Source organism: Polypterus senegalus, chromosome 14 (assembly GCF_016835505.1).
Source record: "Polypterus senegalus isolate Bchr_013 chromosome 14, ASM1683550v1, whole genome shotgun sequence".
In the NCBI taxonomy this organism is placed as follows: Eukaryota; Metazoa; Chordata; class Cladistia; order Polypteriformes; family Polypteridae; genus Polypterus; species Polypterus senegalus.
In genome coordinates this window covers 143030533-143054529 of record NC_053167.1, presented here as the reverse complement: position 1 = coordinate 143054529, position 23997 = coordinate 143030533, and the positions used below count along the sequence as shown (strand labels likewise).

The 23997-nt window shown below is 42.5% G+C and overlaps 1 protein-coding gene across 1 annotated transcript in view; it reads right to left on the bottom strand.

Annotated features, from left to right (window-relative positions):
• The window catches only part of LOC120514707 (interferon-induced protein 44-like), a 44970-nt gene that overhangs the window by 5494 nt on the left and 15479 nt on the right, over positions 1–23997 (bottom strand). Inside the window, exons 3-5 of the mRNA XM_039735217.1 lie at positions 12200–12251; positions 5512–5707; positions 5177–5329 (exon numbers count right to left, since the gene is read on the bottom strand). Of these exons, the coding sequence (XP_039591151.1) occupies positions 5177–5329; positions 5512–5707; positions 12200–12251 (401 nt within the window). The remainder of the gene's footprint in view (positions 1–5176; positions 5330–5511; positions 5708–12199; positions 12252–23997) is intronic.

Here is a 23997-nt window from a genome sequence, read left to right as displayed (position 1 = left end):
CAAAGGCTTAAATAAAATAAAAATGAGGATTTAAAAAAAAACAAAAAAACACTCAATACAGGAAGAGGGGGAACCACAGTAAAACCCTGGTCCAGAAATATTAAAAACAACTATTCTTTATTGTTATGCTACAGCTAGGATTGCTGCCCTAACTCAAGTTAATGCCTTGCGTAAGTAATCTTTTAGTTGTTTACTTCAGTTCTTTACGTATTTTATTTATTTAGTATGGTTAATATGGAGTTGTTTATTAATTATTTCTCAACTGTGCATTATATCGATTTTCTCTGTCATAGTGTTAATCATTGTCTGCCTCAACTCATGTAGGTGCAGCCTAAGGAGGTGGTGCCCCCTAATTAGCTAGCTGGGGTGCTGGCTGGTAGCAGCAGTAAGGCTAAAGAAGGCTCAACATGTCAGGAAGATGACCTTTCATGGCTGCAATAAGTAAATGAACCCTTTGGAATTCCCTGAATTTCTGCATTGATTGATAATAAAGTGTAGTCTGATCTTCAGTGATGTTAATTCATTTAACTAGTAACAGGTAATTTAATTAAACTAGTAACACATGTACAGTTGGACTTTTCATGCTGCAGGTCCATGTCGGTTGCGAACTACAAGATGTGCCAACAGGGGTAGGTGCCAGGGCTGTAGGCAAAGGGGCAGCACATTAGTCTACAAGTTAAAAAGACATCATAGATGATTAACAGAATGTGCCGTGTGCACTGTTTGCATTTATGCTCAGCCTTTAAGTGTGTTATTGTGGGAGAAATTGCACTTCTTGCTTTCAATAATATCAGGTTTACTATTGTGGTGTGAAATTTTGCATATAAGTTGATAAATATTTTGTTTAAGTCTTTATTTGTAAGTTATAACACTAATGTCTATCATTGATAAGAACAGCAGTGGTTAGATGGTTAACAACCCCCTTTTAGGACCGAGTCTCTTTGACATTTTATGACAGAGTTGGGTGAAGTGCCTGGAACCAGTATGGCAAATGATTCTCTGCAGGACCCTCTCAGTCAACCCTGACAGGAAAGTCAGACTGCCTATCTGGCAAGCTTCACCTTAACATATGGCTTTTGGGGCGTTGGCAGGTGTGAAGGTATTCTGTGCCCCATTGATCTGAAGTATGGCTGTTTGGACTTGGCTTGTATCAGAAGCCTTTAAGTACCACAACGCCTTATTGGCTGTAGGGTGTGGACTGAGAACCTATAAATTTGCTTTCTTTACACCCCTCTCTCTCTCTCTTACCAAACTAATGAAAGGCCATCTCACACCATGAACTGAAAAGGACAACACAATGGAGAGCGCAGCTCGGCAGCCATATTGAGACAGGCATGCGGCCTGTTCTGAAGAAAGTTGACCTCAAATGACGACTTAACTAGAGATATTTAAAGTAACTAACAAGTCTGTGTGCCACCTGACTCTGCATTTATCAGATTTTATGGTTGCCAATGTTCAAATGTACTTTGCTTATTGTTATTTTTATGAATATTCTCAATAATACATTGTTCAAAGTGTAACTTAACTCCTGCTTGTCTTTTACTATACCTAATTGCCGGAAGTTATAAATGTAGAAGAGAAGCTGGGGAGAAGTTATAAAGTATAATACCTTAGAAACAGTGGTAAGTCTGGGAGATCTGAGGCATTCTGACAAAGGCTACACATTAATAATACAAAAGGGGAAAGTAGAGTTATAGAGAACTCGTACAAGACAAAACACTATTGTTTAGAAAAGTCTCCATTAATGTTCTTTTTACTTGAATGTTTGTTTTAATATTTCATGCATACTGCTTACCAAAGACTGCAGCAATTATTCAATTAACATTTAATGACATTTCTAGCCATTTACTCCTCAAGGCCTATGCCAGGGTTCAGGAATGGAGGGTCCAGCTGTTGGTCGAGCCTCGGATTCAGGTGATCAATGTGGATTTCATCCCGGCTGTGGAATGCTGGATCAGCTTTTTACCCTCACAGTGATTTTGCAGGATTCATGAGAGTGTGACCAACCAGCCTGCATGTTGTTTTGTGGAATAACGATGGGGTTCATCAGGGGGAACCTGTGGGTGGTGCTTCAGAAGTATGGGGTATCAGGCCAGCTGTTGCAGGCTGTTCAGTCCTTGTACAACTGGAGTGAGAGTTTGGTTTGCATGGGTGCCAGTAAGTCAGACTCGGTCCCGGTTGATGTGCCCTTTGTCACCGATTCTGTTCAGAATTTTTATGGACGGAATTTCTAGGTGCAGCCAAGCAGTAAAGAGGGGGACCCAACACCGCCTCACACGGTGACCGAGCTGCAGGCTATGCACGTATATATGTACGTAAGTAGGATTCAGTTAGCGTTGGGAACCCGCGTACCAAATTGCTTGAAGATGGGCCCATAAGTAACAAAGACTGTTGAAAAGTTCAATATGGCGGCCGACAGTGGCATCATACCACCGAAATAAGTACCAAATTTCAGCCTTCTAAAGTTGGAGAATTAGTGACGTTGGAAAATTCAATATGGCGGCTGGCAGTGGCATCATACCACTGAAATAAGCATGTACATTGGTTTCGGTTAGCGCAGGGAAGCCGCCTACAAAATTTTGTGAAGATGGGGCCATGAATAAGAAAGTTCAACATGGTGGACGTTGTTGACCGTTATGACCGTTACACGTAGAATTTCGAAATGAAACCTGCTTAACTTTTGTAAGTAAGTTGTAAGGAATGAACCTGCCAACATTTAGCCTTCTACCTACACAAGAAGTTGGAGAATTAGTGACGTTTTAAAGTTCAATATGGCGGCCGACCATCGAAATAAGTACGTACATCGGTTTTGGTTAGTGTAGGGAAGCCGCCTACCAAATTTCGTGAAGATTGGGCCATAAATAAGAAAGTTCAAAATGGCGGACGTTGTCGACCGTTATCGACCGTTATGACCATTACGACCGTTACGTGTAGTATTTCGAAATGAAACCTGCTTAACTTTTGTAAGTAAGCTGTAAGGAATGAGCCTGCCAAATTTCATTTTTTGGATTAAGACAGAGAAGCTTTTATCTGTGGCACCTCTATACCTGTATGACAACCCTGTTTTCCACCCTCTCAAGCATACACCATATTCTGTGTTTGGAAAATGTTCCCAATTAAAAAACATAGAGATTTGTACATAGATAATGTTTTTGCATTCTTACACTTCAAATTTAACTTCCCATCAACAAAATTTCTCCACTACTTTCAAATTAGTAACTTTGCTAAACGGAACTGCCCAATTTTCCTCACCTCTCACCCATTTCTATTCAAGAAGAAATATTGAACAGTCTTAAAGACTCGCAAAGCATCTCTACAATATATAAAAACATTTTTAAGTTACCTTCCTTTCAAAGATCTCGGGTATGGTGGAGAAAAGACCTTTCACTTAATATTTCGGAAAAGAAATGGAAGGCAGCCATGCACAGAATACACTTGAGCTCCATAAATACAACGCATTCAATTATTCAACTTAAAATCTTTTATCGAGCGCATTTATTCTCATTTAACACTAGAATTACCAAAGCCTATGAAAAAACTCGTAATTCTGGCCCACCTTAAATCCCTTCGCACCTCTCCGTCAGTGTCTTTTGTCTTGTAAATGTGCCGATCAAGACAAGCAGCAAGCAGCCTACTATTCCATCCCCCCACCGCTGCCAAATGGGCACAAAGTTCTCCCAGTTCAAGCCTTGATTATCTGGGAGTCAGGTACCTAGAGCTGTATAGGGAAATAATAGATCGCTATTTGGAACACATGCATTTCATGTGTGTTCCGTTTCTACAGCAATCTATGTAAAAACATTGTTAAAACAGAAATGTTTTTCATATTTTAGTGATAAATAACAAAATGTAGGCATGAACTGTATAATGCGTGATGTCTGAAGTCCAAAGACCAAATAAACACTTTCACAAAAGGTACAAGGATGAAACAACAGCTTTCGTGGTACAGCGGTAAGGACTGCTGACTTGTAATCAAGAGTCCCCCGGTTCAATCCTGACTGCCTCGTAAATTTACCATTTTGAGTAGTGAGCTGCTCTTACTGTTAATATTATACAATAAAAACATACATTTGATTTGTGTCTGTAACAGCTGGTGTAATATTTATAGCACTTGTAAAACTCAGCATTGTTTTTTCACTTTTATTCTCTCAGTCGCGATCACGATACAACACTCCCGGATCAGATGTTGTTAGTTTTTATCCGAAACTGGGAATAACTGTAGATGTGAGTGGTGTTTTGAGACAATGGAACTAGAAATTCTCTCAATTTGTAGGCTTTGGTAATTCTAGTGTCTAAAATGTATTCAGGACAAGATTCAACCTATGAAACATTGCAATCGAGCTCCAGCCTCACTGGGCCACATGCTTTGGGCTTACACCAAATTAACATCATTTTGGACAAAAATCTTTGAATGCCTATCAGACAGTCTTGGCATCACAATCCCTCCTACTCTACTAACAGCTGTGTTTGGTGGGCTTACAGAGGGCCTTAAAGCGGAGAAGGGCAAACAAACAGTAATGGCCGTCATCTCAATACTAGCACATAAACTATCTCGCTCAACTGGAAGAATGCTAGCCCACCTGTTTAAAGTCAGTAGCTAACTGATGTTATATTCTATTTGAAATTGGAAAAAATCGAATTCTCACTCAGAGAACCTGTTCAGAACTTTTAAATATAGGGATGGATCTAATCAATAACTTTTTAGAATAAGCTTCTGTATCAGTTGAAAAGGATATTCTTCCTACTTTGCTGCTTTTGAAGATATGCTCTAGTTGTTGGTTGAGGATTAAATTTCTTTATTAAGTTTTACTTGACTGTATAGAATGTTATTGGCTTCAAATAAAGAAAAAAATACAAAAAAAGAAAATTGCAATGCAGTTCAAGCGAGTGACTCGGGACATGTCGATGATGACATCATTGAGTGGGCATGTCACTGGTGTCCTCGTGGTTTTTGCACTTTAACACTGGCTTGTAGAGTTCTGCACCAGACGATGGTGCAGTTGTGCTATCTGGCACTTGGCCTGGCGTTTCTCTTATTTGACTTTCTACTCCAAGATTTCTGCATAACAAATTCAAGGGAATTCAGAAGGGGACAGCATTTTGGAGGGGCAGAGTGAGTCGCTCTCAGTGTTATAAATTCCACTAAAAGAGAAGATGATGGCCACTGACTGCTCACCTTGTACCCCTCGGGCACGTGCCCCTTCACCGCCTGCAGCACGTCGTTCACCTTCACTCCTGGTAGGTCTTCTCCGCCCAATCCCATCATGTCGCACAGAACCAGCGGGGACTGCTCTCCACCTTGTGAAGATTTGGTGTTGTATGATCTAAACTGTAGAAGAATAAAAATAATAAAACAAAACAATGAAATTTAAAAATTTTTTAAATAAAAATAATAATACATAAATAAAAATAGCAGGGCTTTTACAGGAGATGCCCCTAAAGCTTGAATACAGATTGACTTATGCCAGTCATGACTCACATGCCCAAATAAAAAGAAGGAAAAATTCTTACCATGTTTGTAAAACTCTGCACCGCCGTGCCCACCATTGCACGGAGGGCAACCCAGCCATGAAAAACAGAGCCCACCGAGCTGATGAAACTCGACTTGCCTGCACCCACAGGGCCCACAAGCAGGACCCTTGTCTTGGAGACCAAATTAAGGGGAGGCTTGTAGTTGATGATGGAGTTTTTCAGTTGGTCCCTCATCCTGCATGAAGACAACAAAGGGTGAGGGTCTGAGATGAAAAGAAACACCAAAGAGGTTTGTCCACAGTGCCCTGGCCCTGCTTTTCTAATTTGACCCCTTAGCCATCATACACTTGAATGTGGTGCAATAACTGGGCACTCGAGTGGGCTGCAGACCTTATGTAACTGAGCATAAAATGGCACAGCGGGCATCCCCATTCAGACATCATACCTAGGGTGACATCACATGACCCTTTAATTGTTACAGCAGCTTCATGTACAGGACATGTGACGTCACATCTCTGCCCGTCCAGAATCTGACCATTGGCATATTTTGAAATATTGCTGCCCAAAACTAGAAAACGAGAACAATTTGATCTCTCCTTGTCAGGTCCATCCAGCTGCTGTGTCAGTAGAGAGATGTGCCATCAGTTAGTGATGGGCTGCCTGCTTATCTTAGGGTACAGGTGGACCCAGGTGTGTGATAGAGAGGCCAGACACCCAAACAGTCCTAGAACAGAACTACCTGCTATGGTGCCATGTTGCCCCCTTACTGTGTCTGGGCAGGAATTAAAACCCAAAATCTAACAAGCATGTCTGAATGTGAGGTGACTGACTGTCACTCTACACACTGGCCAGCCATTACTTCACCTGAAGGGACTCAACACTGCAGTTTTAAAGTCATCTCTGTGCAATGCTGGCTTTTTGCTTGGGCTTGTTGTCTTGCTGTTCTTCTCCCAAGCTGTAGACTTCATGAGATTTTCATCCAGAATGTTCTTGTATTTTGCTGCATTCATTTGTCCCTCATAAACCTTCCAGGGCATGAGGAAGAGAAGCAGAATCTCCACAGCCTGGTGATGCCACAACCATGTTTGACGGTGGGAATGGCATGTTGTACAGATAAAAATCTAATAATTCACACTGTGAGTCAGGACTAAAACCAAGCCATGAACTCCAAGGGAACTCTCTATGGAACACTGCGATCAAATTGTGGTGTGGCATCGATCAGAACGAGTGGATCAAACCATCTGCAAAGCTTTGAGTGTTGCCAGGAGCACAGAGGATTCAAAGATTGTGAAATGGAAGAAGTTTGGAAGTCACCTGGGGCCTCTTGAATAAACGGTGTGTACGCACAAAAATGGTGTGTACGCCCATTTCCATGTTCACTTCGAGATGTATAAAAACTAAACTTGGTGTAAAGCCACAGACATTTTCATGGTAGGGACCCCTTGTGTACGCTCGTTTCTGCTCGATTTTGCAAACATGGCGGCACCCAGCATCAAAGCAGTGCTACTGCGGTCTACTTTCCTTTTTTAGAATCACATCTATGATGCAGGTTTTATCAAGTACATCGAAATTAACTGTATATCATTTACAAATTTAATTCACTTGACTGTAATTATTCTATAACAATATAATGGTGCATGGAATGGCCAAACTATTCCAACTACTATAGCTGCTTTGGCGGTGTTAGAATGACTAGCAAATGGAAGAATTAGAAGAGAGCGCATATTTATCGATGATGATGATTGGTTTCTAAGTCGATTTCCAACAGCTATCCTCTTGGCACTGTATGCTGAACAGGCGCCGGAGTTACAAAGGCAGACTTTGAGGAATTATGCTCTACCTGCTCATTTGCAAGTTCTATCCACCGTTAAACTTTTAGCCACAGGAGCTTTTCAACGTGAATTTGCTGACTGATTGGGTATTTCACAAACATCACTGAGTCACGCCATGCCAGCTGTATAGGATGGGATTATTCGCTTGTCATTCAGATATCTATACTAATAAAAGGCAAAGCCCTCACTGACTCACTCACTGACTCATCACTAATTCTCCAACTTCCCGTGTAGGTAGAAGGCTGAAATTTGGCAGGCTCATTTCTTACAGCTTACTCACAAAAGTTAAGCAGGTTTCATTTCGAAATTCTACGTGTAACGGTCATAACTGAATCCTACTTACGTACATATATCCGGTCATAGCCTGCAGCTCGGCTGCCGTGTTAGGCGGAGTTGCATCACCCATCACCACGCCTCCCACGTAATTGAGTGCCTGCCAATATATGGCCATCCATCAGCAGCAATCCAATAGACGCGCTAAATATTCGTGGGTGAAGGACTGTGCTTATGCAAACCAAGATGAGATGGTCAGGTATAGACTAGTGTTTGGCACAAACTCAGCAAAAGTGCGAGAGAAACTTTTAAGTGCCGGGTCTTAGCTAACATTAAGTAAAGCCGTAGACATTGCAAGATCGTACGACATAGCACAAGCACAGGTGAGAACCTTCGATGCATGTACTCCGAGCGGCTCACATGAACTGACTGTGAACGCAGTACGCAGAGAACAAGCAAGAGCTCCAAGGAGCGCTGAACAAAAAACACATTACACAATTAAGAAGGCAGCAAAAGAATATGAAGCGAGTGATGCATACAAGCATATTCATAAGTGCACGGTAAAAACCTTAAGTTTAAATTAAGTTCATAGAGAGGCTGCCGCTGGCATTTGTCATGCCTACGACAAATACGATATTCGCGAAATACAAGTTTAATGAGAAGACGCAGGGTATAAACGAGAGTTTTGATCACTTTGTAACGGAGTTAAAATTGGTGCTGAAGGACTGTGCTTATGCAAACGAAGATGAGATGGTCAGCGATAGACTAGACAAACATGGAATGTAACTTGAACACAACACATCCTCCAAATACGAACCTGATTGAAACAAATAATGATAATCAAATCCTTGATGACAGCAAAACTCACAACAGTCACAAAACAATTACATTGAAAATCATGTTATGTTATTTTTAAAATGTTTCCTTTTCTTTTTCATAACTTCTTTAACACACTACTTCTCCACTACAAAGTGTGTGTATTTTTCTAGTACTGTATAAGATTTACTTACACTGTGGTTGAACTGGGAAACATCAAAGTGCGATTCACAACAATGTCTGGTTTTCCAAATGTAATCGAAGTGGTCAGCCATACACACATTGCTATTGCAACGATGCTGGACAAGTTACATCAGCCAGGGATGAATCACCAAAAGAATGAGCTGGCATTACATTATCTATCGCAGGACAGCCAATAAACTAATGTGGCAATAGGCAAGCAGTTCTTTAAAGGATAGTGAGTCACCTCAAATTGGCTTGTAAAGAGACGAGAATCGATCCGTTGTGACGCTCAGTGCCGACGCTACACTATAAAGGCACCTTCTGAGAATGAATTTGCTTATGTACTGTAAATAGAAAGCATTTCCACTTATTAATATGCTGCTCTATAGTAACCCAGCCACAGGGGATGCACCAACCAGTGTGTTTCTTGGTGCCGGTCCAAAGCCCAGATAAATGGGGAGGGTTACGTCAGGAAGGGCATCCGGTGTAAAATTTTGCCAAATTAATATGCGGACAAAGATGATCTGCTGTGGCAACCCGTAACGGTAGCAGCCGAAAGAAGAAGAAGAAGAAGAATGTGCTGCTCTATAGTGCACAGAAAGTGTGTCGCATTGTGCAGGCATGTAGAGTCCTGCATAATGTGGCACAAAATCATGGCTTGCCCGTACCTGAAGAGACTAGTATGATGAACCTGACCCAGAGCCACCAAATGTAATGAATGTAATTAGCAGAATGTAAAAACAGGTAATCAGATGCAGCATTTATTATTTAACCAATTCATTTAATTTGTGGTCAATATCATATAATACAGCCCTTATATTCCTTAGTTCATTGGCCACATCTCTTACAGCATCCACCACTGCATTTTGTGACCATCATGGCATATGGTTCAGCTTTTGTAATATTGTCTGAAACAGAATAAACAAATGGTGGTCTGAGACTCGCATTTTCATTCCGACTGTGATATCTGGCCACTCCTTTTTTATTTTGGGCACTGACCTTGAACTTTCAAGTGTCTCCGTCACACTTTTGTTGTTTATACCACTGCTTAAGCCAACAAATAGTACGATTTCCTTTGGCTCCACTTTGCATTTGCTGAAATTCTCTTTTTCCCCCACACGCTTTTGCCATTGTTTTTTAACCAAACACTGAATGGAAGGTGGTATTTATATTGATTTGCATATCAAAATATGCAAAATTCTGGGCGGAGTCAGGGTGGGTTGTCAGGAGCATACATGTGCGTTATATTTCATGCTGGTCGGGATTTATGTAGCGGAAGTGAGTGGAAGTTGGCTTATGCATGGATTTATGCATCTGGAATTTTTTTGTGCAAACACACATTTCCACTTTTGTTCGTACGCCATGTTTTAGTGTGGATTCTACACATGGAGTTATATATGAGGCTCCAGAACTCTTCCTAGAGGTGGCTGTCCAGTCAAACTGAGTAAGTGGGCAAGGTAGGCATCAATCAGAGAAGTGACCAACAACCCAATGGCCTCTCTAAAAGAAGTGCAGGAGTCCTCTGCCGAGATGGAAGAACCTGTTGGAAAGGATGACCAACTCAGCAAGACTCTAGCAATCAGGGTTAGACATAGGCCATCACCGTTTTTGTGAGTGATGGGGCAGATCCAAGTTACAATGGGTGATTTAGATCAATGTGCATCATAGGTAAATTATTGGAATTATTAAGGCCATCATCAAGTAGCACCTGACAAGAACAGGAGCGTTAGTGAGCAATCAACATGGGTTCTGACGGGAGTAGTTGCATTTCACTAATATGATGGAATTCTTTAAAGAAGGAGCAGTCAAACACAATAAGGAAGGTGCATATGAGATTAGCTGCCATGATTTTCAAAAGGGTTTTGATAAGGTCCTACATGAAGGACTGGAAACCAAAGTAAAAGAAATGTGGAATTCAGTGTGTAGGTGGGTACAAAATTGGTTCAAGTAAGGGAAACGAAGAGTTACGATGGAAGGAACCATTTTAGAACGAAGTGTTGTTAACAGTGGTGTCCAGCAGGGGTCAGTGCTAAGGCTGCTGCTCATTTTAATATCCATAAATGATCTGGCAAGAATAGAAATAAAAAGCTGGTCAAGGCTGCAGATGAAACCAAACCTGGTGGAAGGCCAGGTAATGCAGAATCAGCTAAAAGGATACAGAGGGACTTGAACAGAAGACAGACTTGGACAGATTTGTGGATGATGAAAATGATGGTAGTAAATGTAAAGAATTTCACACACGAAGTAGAAAAGTGAGGTCTGAATACACAACAGAAGGTGTGAAAATCAAAAGTGAACCTTATAAGAAAGATTTAGGAGTCATGGTGGACTCAATACTATTAACATCCAGATGTTGCTCAAAATATATCAAGAAGGCTAATATGATGTCAGGTTATATAGCGCCCTGATGTGTGGAGCACAAGTCCAAGGCGGTTATGCTCAAACTTTATAATGCAGTGGTGAGGCCTCATCTGGAGTACCATGTTCAGTTCTGGGCTCATCCTGAGAAGATGGACTAAGCTGATTCAGGACTGCAGGAGAAGAGATTACATGAAGCAAAAGGGGAGGAGAGGAGACCTGATTGTAACATAAGTTTAATATGTCACTGTCCTCTGTACAAAAATATTTTATAAATCTACTTTTCTTTCTACTCACATGTACTGCTAACACAAAGCCAGGTTTAGCACACAGGAGTTCACCAAATAAGAACTGCTAGGCAAGCATTTTAAGACAAGACAAGTTAGGGACAACTGCGAAATGGGCAACGTGCACCATTTCTGTGTGTCAAACTCAGCATGAAATTGTATCCTCTTTTGCCTTGTTTGGAATGGCATGATTCACCGAAGTGGGGGCCTGTACATGAAGAAAGAGTATAAAGCCTTGGAACATTGCCCGGTACACCTTTGAAGCCAATGGACGGATGAGATAGAACATCATACGAACCGGAAAATCCTTCCAACGCAGTGATGAAAATGGCAGACTCTACACATCAGGCCCCCACTCCCGAAGGTCTTGTCATGGCTTCCTTTGTCTGTTATGATGCGTAAGCGGTCATTAAAGAAAGCTAAGTTATTTCTCCTATGTGATTTCTTACCGCGGTATCACTAAGGGAGGGGTATCGCCTTTTTATATTATATCTATAAAGTTTCAGGTTATGTAACACACCGCAATTACAAAAGAACTTATTCCAAAAAGGGAGCTAGTGCCCCCTGCTGTATACACTGATTGAAGTATTTGACATCATGAAGGGAATTAGTCCGGCAGATCAAGATGGTGACTTTGAAATGAGTACAAAGAGGACATCATTGGAAACTTAAGAAGGGCAAAGTTTGCACATGCAGAGAATAACAGACTCATGGAATAAATGACTAAGTAGTGTGGTAGAGAGCAGGCCTTTAAGGACTTCCACATCTCCACTTGGTGTTACTTTGGAAAGAATTCGCTGGATAGCATTGGTACGCTTTGTTGGGCTGATGTTCTTTTTTAATTTTTGCTTTTTTATCCTTAATTATTCACAACACATGCACTGTTGTCCTAACTACAGGAGGTAGCAGTGCTAATCACTGAGACCCTGGGCATTCTTTGCCGGTCGGGGTCTGCCATGAATTGGCGTGACTACTTACTCTTCGTTCCAACACAGCTCTCGCCAGGGGGAGTCCAGCAGGTCACCGAGATCTGAAATGTAAAAGCATGAGCAGGTTATGCGTCACAAAGAGGGAATCAGACACATGAGCCACTAAAGGACCTCAGCTAGACTTCACTGTCAAGTGTCCACAGTACAAGGACATTCTGTGTTATTGTCAGCCCTTCTGATGACAAATTATAAACCATCTTCTGAAGCTCTAACACCTACTAATAATTGGATGAAGAAGAAAAGCTGTGCATTTGATTCGATTAGATAAACTTTATTAATCCCAGGGTGATATTTAGATGCATAGAGCAGCAGAAGCATATTCCAAAACGGATTGGGTCGATTCTATCTGTAAGGTTTTACAGCAGGATGTCGTTCCTAACACTAACAGTCTGGAAGAGAAGGATGTTTTCTGGGTACAAATGGATGAGGACCTTAGGGTGGTACAAGAGAGAGAAAAAATGATTCTTGGTGGTCATCTAAATGGACCTGTGGGAAAGAGTAGAGAAAAGACAGAGGGAGAAATGGGGGAAGGGGAGAGGACAGTCGATTTTGCGATGGTGTCTGACTTGGTCATAGTTGACACGTTCTTTGAGAAGAAACTAAATCAGCTTGTGACTTATTGTAGTGGAGGAAGGGAAAGACAAATTGACTTTCCAATGTTTAGAAGATCTCATCTGAAGGAGACAAAGAATTGTAAGGGAAATTGGGAAAGTGTCACAGTGCAGCATAAAGTGGAGGTGATGGACTGGGAGATAAAGTGATGGAGATTAAATGATTGAAGGGTTTAAGAACAGGTTTAGGGAGAACATTTGAAAGAAAGTGCAGTGTGGAGGAATGGCGGGAGAAGAATAGCAAAGTTGTACTGAGAGTAGGTGGGTAGTAAGTAAGGCAACAGTGAGGAGACCCCTGGTTACAAAGACACATGGTGGTAGAACAGAGAGGTGCAGAATGTGATAAAGGCTAAGAAGGAGGCAAAGAACACATGGTACCAATCATGGACGGAGGAAGGCAGACAAACAAAGAGATAAACAGGGCAGTGGAAAGAGCCAAGGCACAGGATTTGGAGGAGATGAATGAAACACTGGAGACAAAAGAGGGAGAGGAAAGGATGGTTAGAATAGTGAAGACTAAGGAACAAGGCTGGGAAGAAGAACAACGATGAGCAAGGTGTGGTCTAAAATAAAAATAACAGCATGAAGAAGAGATGGAAGAGGTACGTTGAAAAGCTGTTGACTGAAGACAATCCAAGGGTGGTGTTCTGCCCCACATCTTGTTAGTTGAGACTGTTACTTGTTGAGCTGTGCTCCCCCTTCATCTTGTCATTTATTAACACACCAGTCAGTCACGTCCCACACTCACGGTGGTACTATAAAAGTCTATGAAACTCACATAAAGCACATAAGTCCCATAATAAACATTTGAATACAATACACCCCATGTGTCTCACGTAGGCACCCCTTTATCTCTTGTTTCAGTCACGTCCAAAACATATCCTTAGGTTATATAAACCCCTGTGTCTGGTTAGTTGTGGTACGCAGCAATTTTAACCTCTGTCTACATGCTTCTCTTCGTCTTAACACTAGAATTACCAGAGCCTACGAAAAAACTCGTAATTCCGTCCCACCTTAAATCGCTTCTTAAAATCGTTCACAGCTCTCCACCAGCGTCTTTTGTCATCTAAATGTGCTGATAAAAATCAGGCTGCAAGCAGCCGGCTATTCCATCCCCCCACCGACTTAGAACGTGCACAAACTTCTCCCAGCTCATGCCTTGATTGATTATCTAGGAGTGAAGTGGAGTTTTAGAGTGGAAAGAATAGATTATTATTTGGAATACACGCATTTCACGTGTGTTCCGTTTCTACAGTAATCCGTGTAAACACATTTTTAAAACAGAAACGTTTTTCATATTGTAGTAGTAAATGACAAAATGTAAGCATAAACTATATAATGTATGAAGCCTGAAGTCCAAATATCAAACACTTTCACAAAAGGTACACATATAACAGAACAAGTATGCTGTTATTCAAAAATATAACTGCAGAAAAAAGCCACCTTAGCATGCCATATTGATACGTACGTACTGAAGCTGACACATCAGCCGCTTACTGGTATCCAAAAGCTCATGAGTTCGATCCCACGTGGCTCAGTTTTGAGAAGTAAACTGCTCTTATTCTTACTATTTTAGAATAAAAACATGCATTTGATTTCAGTGTGTAACAGCCAGTAATTTATGATACTTGTAAAGGTTGTTTTTTTTTATTCACTTTTCATTCTCAGTCTCAGTCGTGTTCAGGATCCTTCCCTACCCCCATCTGAGAATGCTGTTTTCACATAAAGATGCGCGTGGCTCTGCAGCGTACTTGTGACTGCATTCTCGTACCAATGCTTGCGAACTGAAGTGCCTGCGTGCACTTTTCGTGGCATTACACGTCTATTTTTTTTAGCATGCCCGTGTCGCTCAAACACAGGAACATATGTTGGTGTACAAGAATAAAAAACAAGTGCACTTTTATTCTAGACTATAAGTGAAGAAAAAATAAAGCAAGTTACAGTAGGCGGTTGATACGACAGCTTGCGTGGTGCAATGCTAAGAACTGCTGATTTCGATCCGTGCTATATAAAATCATCACATTCAAATATTAACAATTTCCACACACCCTTCCTACATTCACGACATGTGTACTTGTTGCAGTGTACACATCTCTCTGGGCTATGGTTCCTATTACACTGAATGAGCACCTGACATTGTACTTTCTTCCCTGTATAAATAACATTCGAGCTATACCGCGTCTCCAAATAAATCACATTTGAGTTATAGCGCGTCTTTATGTGAAAACAGCATTGTCAGATTGGGGGGGGATCGTGAACGCGACTGAGAGAATGGAACTGAATAAAAAAAAAAAGACTGAAATCAAATGTATGTTTTATTCTAAAATAGTTAAGTACATGCAATATTATTTGAAAACGAACAGCGTCAGATCGGGTTTGAATACACGCTGACGCTGAACTCCCTGTCTATCTACATAGTAATAACAGTAATTTTATTATTATATAGGAGCTTCCCTGTCTGCCTATCATATAGTGCCTTTCCTTCCTACCTATCTATATATCTATCCCCTTAGCTGTTTTTTATATATCTATTATACAGTGCCTTCCCTGTTTATTTATATATCTAGTGCCTTCTCTGCCTGTTTGTCTGTCTGATTGCATATAGCGCTGAACTTACTGCTCTGTACTTTTCTGTCCTCTGCATGTCCTGGACAAAAGAAACAGCACCATACAGCAACATGTGCGAACTGGCAAGATCGGGAAAAAACACGCGGTCACTGATTACAAACCGCAAGATGAATGAAAGAGACAATATATGTAAAAACATCATCGACTAATGCAATATTATTTGAAACGAACAGCGTCAGATCGGTTTGAATATGCCCAATCTGACGCTGTTCGCTTTCAAATAATATTGCATGTACTTAACTATTTTAGAATAAAAACATACATTTGATTTCAGTCTTTTTTTATTCAGTTCCATTCTCTCAGTCGCGTTCACGATTCCCCCCCCCAAACCCGCCAATCTGACAATGCTGTTTTCACATAAAGACGCGCTATAACTCAAATGTGATTTATTTGGAGACGCGGTATACTCGAATGTTATTTATATAGGGAAGAAAGTACAATGTCAGGTGCTCATTCAGTGTAATAGGAACCATAGCACAGAGAGATGTGTACACTGCAACAAGTACACATGTCGTGAATGTAGGAAGGGTGTGTGGAAATTGTTAATATTTGAATGTGATGATTTTATATAGCACGGATCGGAAATCAGCAGTTCTTAGCATTGCACCACGCAAGCTGTCGATCAACCGCCTACTGTAACTTGCTTTATTTTTCTTCACTTATAGTCTAGAATAAAAGTGCACTTGTTTTTTATTCTTGTACACCAACATATGTTCCTGTGTTTGAGCGACACGGGCATGCTAAAAAAAATAGACGTGTAATGCCACGAAAAGTGCACGCAGGCACTTCAGTTCGCAAGCATTGGTACGAGAATGCAGTCACAAGTACGCTGCAGAGCCACGCGCATCTTTATGTGAAAACAGCATTCTCAGATGGGGGATAGGGAAGGATCCTGAACACGACTGAGACTGAGAATGAAAAGTGAATAAAAAAAAAACTAACCTTTACAAGTATCATAAATTACTGGCTGTTACACACTGAAATCAAATGCATGTTTTTATTCTAAAATAGTAAGAATAAGAGCAGTTTACTTCTCAAAACTGAGCCATGTGGGATCGAACTCATGAGCTTTTGGATACTAGTCAGCAGCTGATACCATTATGCTACTGTGTCAGCTGCAGTACATACGTGTCAATATGGCATGCTAAGGTGGCTTTTTTCTGCAGTTATATTTTTGAATAACAGCATACTTGTTCTGTTATATGTGTACCTTTTGTGAAAGTGTTTGATATTTGGACTTTAGGCTTCATACATTATATAGTTTATGCTTACATTTTGTCATTTACTACTACAATATGAAAAACGTTTCTGTTTTAAAAATGTGTTTACACGGATTACTGTAGAAACGGAACACACGTGAAATGCGTGTATTCCAAATAATAATCTATTCTTTCCACTCTAAAACTCCACTTCACTCCCAGATAATCAATCAAGGCATGAGCTGGGAGAAGTTTGTGCACGTTCTAAGTCGGTGGGGGGATGGAATAGCCGGCTGCTTGCAGCCTGATTTTTATCAGCACATTTAGATGACAAAAGACGCTGGTGGAGAGCTGTGAACGATTTTAAGAAGCGATTTAAGGTGGGACGGAATTACGAGTTTTTTCGTAGGCTCTGGTAATTCTAGTGTTAATCCAACCGTGGAAATCACTCGCCTTGTAAGTGTCTTTTAAAGCTTTATTGTTTAATGTACACTGTCTGCTATGCATTGCTTTGTAAATCATTCTTTATTGTCTTTGATTGTACATCTGTAAATGCCTGTATGTTTCTTTTGTATATATTTCAGTTTACAACAAAGTACGTCCAGTAAAAGCATTCAAGATAGCTCACTCACCCCTTGTCGTTTTTTATGTGGATGTGCCGAGTTGTTTAAGCTCTCTGCGGCCGCATTGCACTGGAGGGACAGGGCGGAGTGAGGCAGAAAAGGTGGTATTTGGGGATGGATTCCCAAATGAATGGCGAGTACCAAAAATAAGGAGGGGAGGAAGCAAAGGGGGCACTGAAAAGAATGAAACATGAAAAGGCAGGCGTGCCGGATGAAACAACAGCAGAAGTGTGGAAGAGTTTAGGAGAGGAGGCGCTAGGTGTGTGATGGGATCTGAAGCAGAAGATCTATGAACAGGAGAGAATACCAGTGGGGTGGAGGAGCAGTGGGATTGTACACATTTATAAGGAGTAGGACGACATTCAGGATTGTGGGAATTCTAGAGCCAGGGGTCTCTAAAGTACGGCCCACGGGCCAGATCCGGCCTGCAGAGGAATTATGGGGAAATGTGCCAATTGGTCTAATTATCCAATGAGAATCCAATAAAAAAAACACGGGGTGTTGATAGATTTCAAATTCATTACATTAAAATTGTGTTCAAAATATATTGATATTCCATATTATGTTAACCCTTAAACCGCCAAAACTGGCTATAGTCAGTTCCCAATGCAATTTGCCAGCACGCCTGAGCCAAGTATATTCGGCAACGTACATTTGTTGAACACCGCAACCGGCTAAAGTCGGTTCCTAGTGCAATTTGGAAGCATGTTGGAGCTGATCAGTCCGTGCCGTACATTCATTGAACCGCCAGCTCATGACCACTGCCGGCCCCCTGCAGAACTGCAGCCTCACTGTCTCTGAGATTGAGCCGCTGCACTAGACTGGCCTTAAAGAATCAACGCTTACCTTGGTGTGCAGCCAATTCAAGCACAGTTGGCTCAGTGATTTACTAAATTTCATTAATGGCGTCAGTTGTACCTTCTACATATTGTGCCAGTGTTTTTTTTAGTTTTTACAGTTCATTGGCACTGTGTAAAATGATGAGTGTTGGAGTAACTGTGATGCTATTTGCATGAAAAAAAAGCAGAAAAAAGGATTTGGCATCCAGGGGTTTATATTATTCACAACTTTATATAATACTGAATCGTAATTGTATACTTTGCGTTATTTCTTCGTACTTGTTCAGCCTCGATCGACATGTCAATTCGCGGCTAGCTCTGGCACTGTGACTAATCTCTAAATTTAATCTTGAAGTTCGTTACTAGTCGTTTTGGTTAATTGTCCATAAGAATACTTGCAGTGGTGCAGTGTAATACTCAATCTGTCATTGCATACATTTATATTTAAAGGTGCACATTCACTTATTCACATATTTGCTTATGCAGAGTTCTCATGGTTTTAATAATTTCATAATTATTTATAAACGTATTCTCTTTTATAGTTTTAACATGGAGGGGAAAAAGAAAAGAAAAGTTGATCATGAATGTCGTGTGTTTAATGAAGATTGGGGCATAAAATACTTCTTCATACAATCGAAGTCAAAGGATAAAGCTGTATGTCTCATTTGTAAAGACTGCTGTTGCTGTGTTGAAAGAATACAATATACGCCGCCATTATGAACCAAAACCTGCATCAACGTTATCACAATTTAAAGAAAAGGAGCGTTCAGATCAATTTGAATCATGATGTTGTTGTCTGTATTCTCAGCAAGACTTATTTGTGAAAGCAAACTGAAGCCTTAACCTTGGTAAGCTACAAGGTTGCTTATGTTTTGGCTAAATGAGGAAAACCATTCATCGATGGCAATATCATCAAAGGATGTGTGATGGAAGCAGTGGCTGAGTTATGCCCAGAAAAACTTGATCTTTTAAAAATGATAAGTCTTGTACCAAATACAATTGCTCGTCCGGTCGAAAATATGGGAAATAGCATATCGAGCAAGTTGTAGGTAAAGCACAATGTTTAAGTCGGATTCTCTCGTGCTGATGAATCAACTGATGTTTGTAATACCTCACAACTCGTAGTATTTTTTCGTGCCGTCAACGATGAACTTAATGTCACAGAGGAATTAGCGGCACTTCACAGCATGCATGGCACTACAACAGGAGAGGATATCTTCAAAGAAATTCAAAAAACACTAATAGAATATAACTTGGACTGGAATCGTCTGCAGCGCGTGACAGCTGATGGAGGAAAAAACATGTCTGGTATGAAGATGGCTTTGGTTGGACAAATCACAAAAGCTTGTGAAGATGCAGGAATATCAAAACCAGTGTTTCTTCACCGTGTTATCCACCAACAATCACTCTGTAGAGAATATGTTGATATGAGCTGTGTCTTGAAACCTGTTATTTTGATGGTAAATTTCATTCGCTCTCATACACTACATCATCGCCAGTTTTGGTCTTTTCTCGAGGAATGCAGTTCTGAGTATGTTGACCTGACATTTTATACTGCAGTCTGATGGCTTAGCTGTTGAAAGGTCCTTTCACGCTTCTTTTATCTCAGGAATGAAACTGATATATTTCTAACCAAGAAAAAAAAACTATTACCCTTCTTGGATCGAGACCTTGCGGTGGGAGAAGGGCTTGCACGGTCTAGTGGTCCTCAGAGCTATGTTGTTGGGAGCTACATGTTCCTGGTAGGGATTCCCAAGGCAAACAGGTCTGAGGTGAAGATCCAGACTAGCTCAATCCTGAGACCCCACATGGATTCAAATCAAGGATCGGCATTTCCCTTGCCTGGGAAAGGGTACCCGGGGCCCCACCCTAGAGCCAGGCCCGGGGGAGGGGCTCACTGGCGAGCGTCTGCTGGCTGGACCTTTAACCACAGGACCCAGCTGGGCTCAGCCTGAAGGAGCAACGTGGTTTCGCTCTCTTGTGGGCCAACCACCTGCAAGAGAGACCATAGGGGTTAGGTGCAATGTGATATGGGTGGTGGCCGAAGGCAGGAGCCCTGGCGTTCCGACCCTCAGTTATCGAAACTGGCTCTTGGGACATGAAATGTTACCTCTCTGGCAGGGAAAAAGCCCAAACTGGTGCGAGAGGTTGAGAGGTACCGGCTAGATATAGTCGGGCTCACCTCCATGCACGGTCTGGGCTCTGGAACCATTCCTCTTGAGAGAGGCTGGACTTTGTTGCTGTGGGTGAAAGGCATCGGGTAGGAGTGGGCTTGCTTCTGGCCCCCTGGCTCAAGGCCTGCACGTTGGGGTTCTCCCCATTGGACAAGAGGGTTGCTTCCCTGTGCCATCGAGTTCGGGGAAGTACTCTGACTGTTGTTTGCGCGTATGCACCGAATGGCAGTTCAGAGTACCCAACCTTCTTGGAGTCCTTGAAAGAGGTGCCGCAAGGCGCAGCTCCTGGGGACTCTATTGTCCTGCTAGGAGACTTAAATGCTCATGTCAGCAATGACAGTGAAACCTGGAGAGGTATGATTGGGAGGAACGGCCTCCCCGATCAAAACTCGAGTGGTGTTCAGTTGTTGGACTTCTCTGCTGATCATGGATTGTCCATAACGAACACCATGTTCGAGCATAAGGGTGTCCATAAGTGCACATTGGCACCAGGATGCCCGAGGTCACAGCTCGATGATTGACTTTGTGGTTGCGTCATCGGATCTGCGACCTTATGTCTTGGACACTCGGGTGAAGAGAGGGGCTGAGCTGTCAACTGATCAGTTGGATCAGATGGCTGGAGAGGCTGCTGGACAGACCAGGCAGAGCCAACCGTATAATGAGGGTCTGCTGGGAACTTCAGGCAGAGATACCTGTCAGAAAGATCTTTAACTGCCACCTCCGGCAGAACTTCAACCTCATTCCAAGGTTCATTCGAAGGACATTGGGTCTGAATGGGCCATGTTCCGAGCCTCCATTGTCGAAGCAGCCGAACGGAGCTGTCGCCACAAGGTTGTTGGTGCCTCTCATGGCGGCAATCCACAAACCCGGTGGTGGACACCTAAGGTTCGAGAGGCCGTCAAGTTGAAGAAACAGTCCTATTGGGTCTGGCTGACCAGTGGGACTCCAGAGGCAGCTGTGGGGTACTGGTGGGCCAAGCGTGTGGGGGCATTGGCTGTCGCAGAGGCAAAAACTCGGGCATGGGAGGAGTTTGGGGAAGCTATGGAAAACGACTTTCGGTCGGCACTGTTATGTCCAGAAATGAACCCTGTGTTTCTTTAAGAGTTTGTACATAGTTGATTTACTAATAGGCAAGGCAGGAAGGGAATAAAGAAGGTGTGGTGAACTGGTGGCTTGTGGGAAAAATAAGGTGGAAATTAAAAAAATAAATAAACATTTGGGCAAAACCCATGTGTGACGAGTTTTTTGTGTCTGGATACAACATTTTGGCAGACGAGGATGGCTGAGTTCACGTTACCACCTCCTAACCCGTTCCTGACCATCGCAGGAGAGCCTCAGGTGCCCTGGCAGAGATGGATTGAGTCGTTCGAACTCTATTTGGTAGCCCTTGATGTTCAGGATATGGCGGATGCTAGGAATTTGGCTTTGTTGTTGCACTGTTTGGGAGTAGAGGGACAGCGCATTTTCTCCACGTTGCAACCGGACGCGCCTATGTATGCAGCAGCAAAGGCAGCATTAGCGGCATATTTCAGCTCTGGTCGCAGTGTCCTTATGCATCGTTTTCATTTTCGTCAACGAGCACAACAGCCGGGTGAGTCAATAACTCAGTACGTCTCTGCTTTACATGAACTGGCACGGCATTGTAATTCTGGAACCCTGCAAAACAAATTGATCCGCGATCAAATCTTAGAGAAAACCAATTGCAATCAGCTGCGCGCCAGGTACTGCACTGACTGGAGCAAAGCCAGGCCACCTTAAATGTTGAAAAGTGTATTTTTAGCGCTCCAGAAATTGACTTTGTGGGGCACAAACTTACGCGCAATGGCATTCAGCCCTTGCTGTCTAATGTGGATGCTATACTAGCCTTGCCGGAGCCTAAATCAACTACCGAGTTGGCCTCATTTTTGGGTATGGCAAATTACTACCTTCGTTTTCTACCACATTATGCTGACAAAAGGGCCCTTTTGAAAAAGGATGCTACATGGGTTTGGACTGCTGCTTGTACACAGGCACTTCATGGCATCAAACAACAGCTCACAAGGCCACCAACACTAGTTCATTTCAGCCTAGCTTCCCCCACTCTGGTCACAAGTGATGCCTTAGCTGTGGCATTGGGTGCTGTTCTATCCCAGATAGTTGATGGTGTGGAGCGCCCAGTTGCTTTTGCCTCCCGTGCCCTCACAGAAGCTGAACAGAAGTACTCTGTGGGAGAGACAGAAGCGCTAGCTTGCTTGTGGACCTGTGAACGTTGGCATATTTATCTTTATGGCCGGCATTTTACCTTGCGCACTGACCACCAGGCATTAACCGCTCATCTGGGCAAGGGGGGTTCAGGTCACAAGCCACTCCGGCTCCTCCGGTGGGCAGATCGGTTAAACCAGTATAACTTTAAACTACAGTTCACACCTGGCTGTGAAAATACAGTTGCTGATTTACTTTCTAGGGCTGTTTCCATATCCCTGCCTGTGGGTGGTCTCAGAGGAGGAGAGTGCCTGGATTCACATGCTGCAGGAAGCACTTAAGGGCACAGTAGCCATGGAGGGACTATGCCAGGCCTCCTGTGAGGATGAACTACTCCGTCTGATACGAAAATATATTGTGAAGGGATGGCCAAAAGTTGTGGAGCCAGCACTTCTTCCCTTTTATTGGGTGCGAGATGAACTTTCTTGTTGGGACGAAGTATGTGTAGCAAGGGGCCACCGAACCTTAATCCCTGAATCTCTCCGGGCAAGAGTACTCCACGTGGCCCATGAGGGCCATTTGGGGATTGTGAAAGTAAAACAACACTGCAGAGACACGGTCTGGTGGCCAAACATTGACCGTGATGTGGAAGTGCTGGTGAAAGACTGCTCAGCGTGTTTAGTGAGTGGCAAGACAATGAGGGCCACACCAGCTCCTTTGAGACCTGCGGCATGGCCGGCATCCCCTTGGGAACACTTAGAAATAGATATTTGTGGGGCACTCCATGGGGCTCCGGCTCATGCAAGGTACCTTTTGGTTGTGCATGACTTGTATTCAAAATGGCCTGAGGCCATCATGCTGAGCTCCACCATAACGCACTCTATCATACGCTCTCTAAGCCACCTGTTCAGTCAGTGGGGTTTGCCAAGTGTTATTACAACAGACAATGGACCCCAGTTTTCATCAGCAGTTTTTACTTCTTTTCTCAAAGACAATGGTATTAAACACATCAAAACAGCAGTGTATCACCCTGAAGCTAATGGTAGGGTGGAACGCCTGAACCGTAGACTGAAAGAGGGCATCAGAGCATACTTAATGGAAGGAAGGATTTTTGATGATGCTCTCCACCTAACTCTGGTGCACACACGAGCTTCCCTGCATGCTACTACAGGTGTCTCCCCTGCTTCTTTAATGACAAGCCGGAAACTAAAATTGCCTTTAACGCGACTAGCACCAAAATCCAAACCTGGTTATGGGGCACAGATGCCCACAAAAGCAGCTCAAAAGGTATTACAGTCACAGTATCAAATGAAACATAATTATGACAGGGGCAAATATGCAAAGTCACCCAGACTGGCCATTTCAGATTGGGTAACGGTAAAGCATGCAAATCGCAAGAACAAGCTACAGTCTTACTAGTCAGATCCCATTCAAATTCTAAGGCAACTGGGTCCTTCCACTTTCCAGCTTACAGTTGGGTCACGTTGGCATGCTAATCGTCTGTGTGCAGTGCCACCACCTTCATCAGCCAG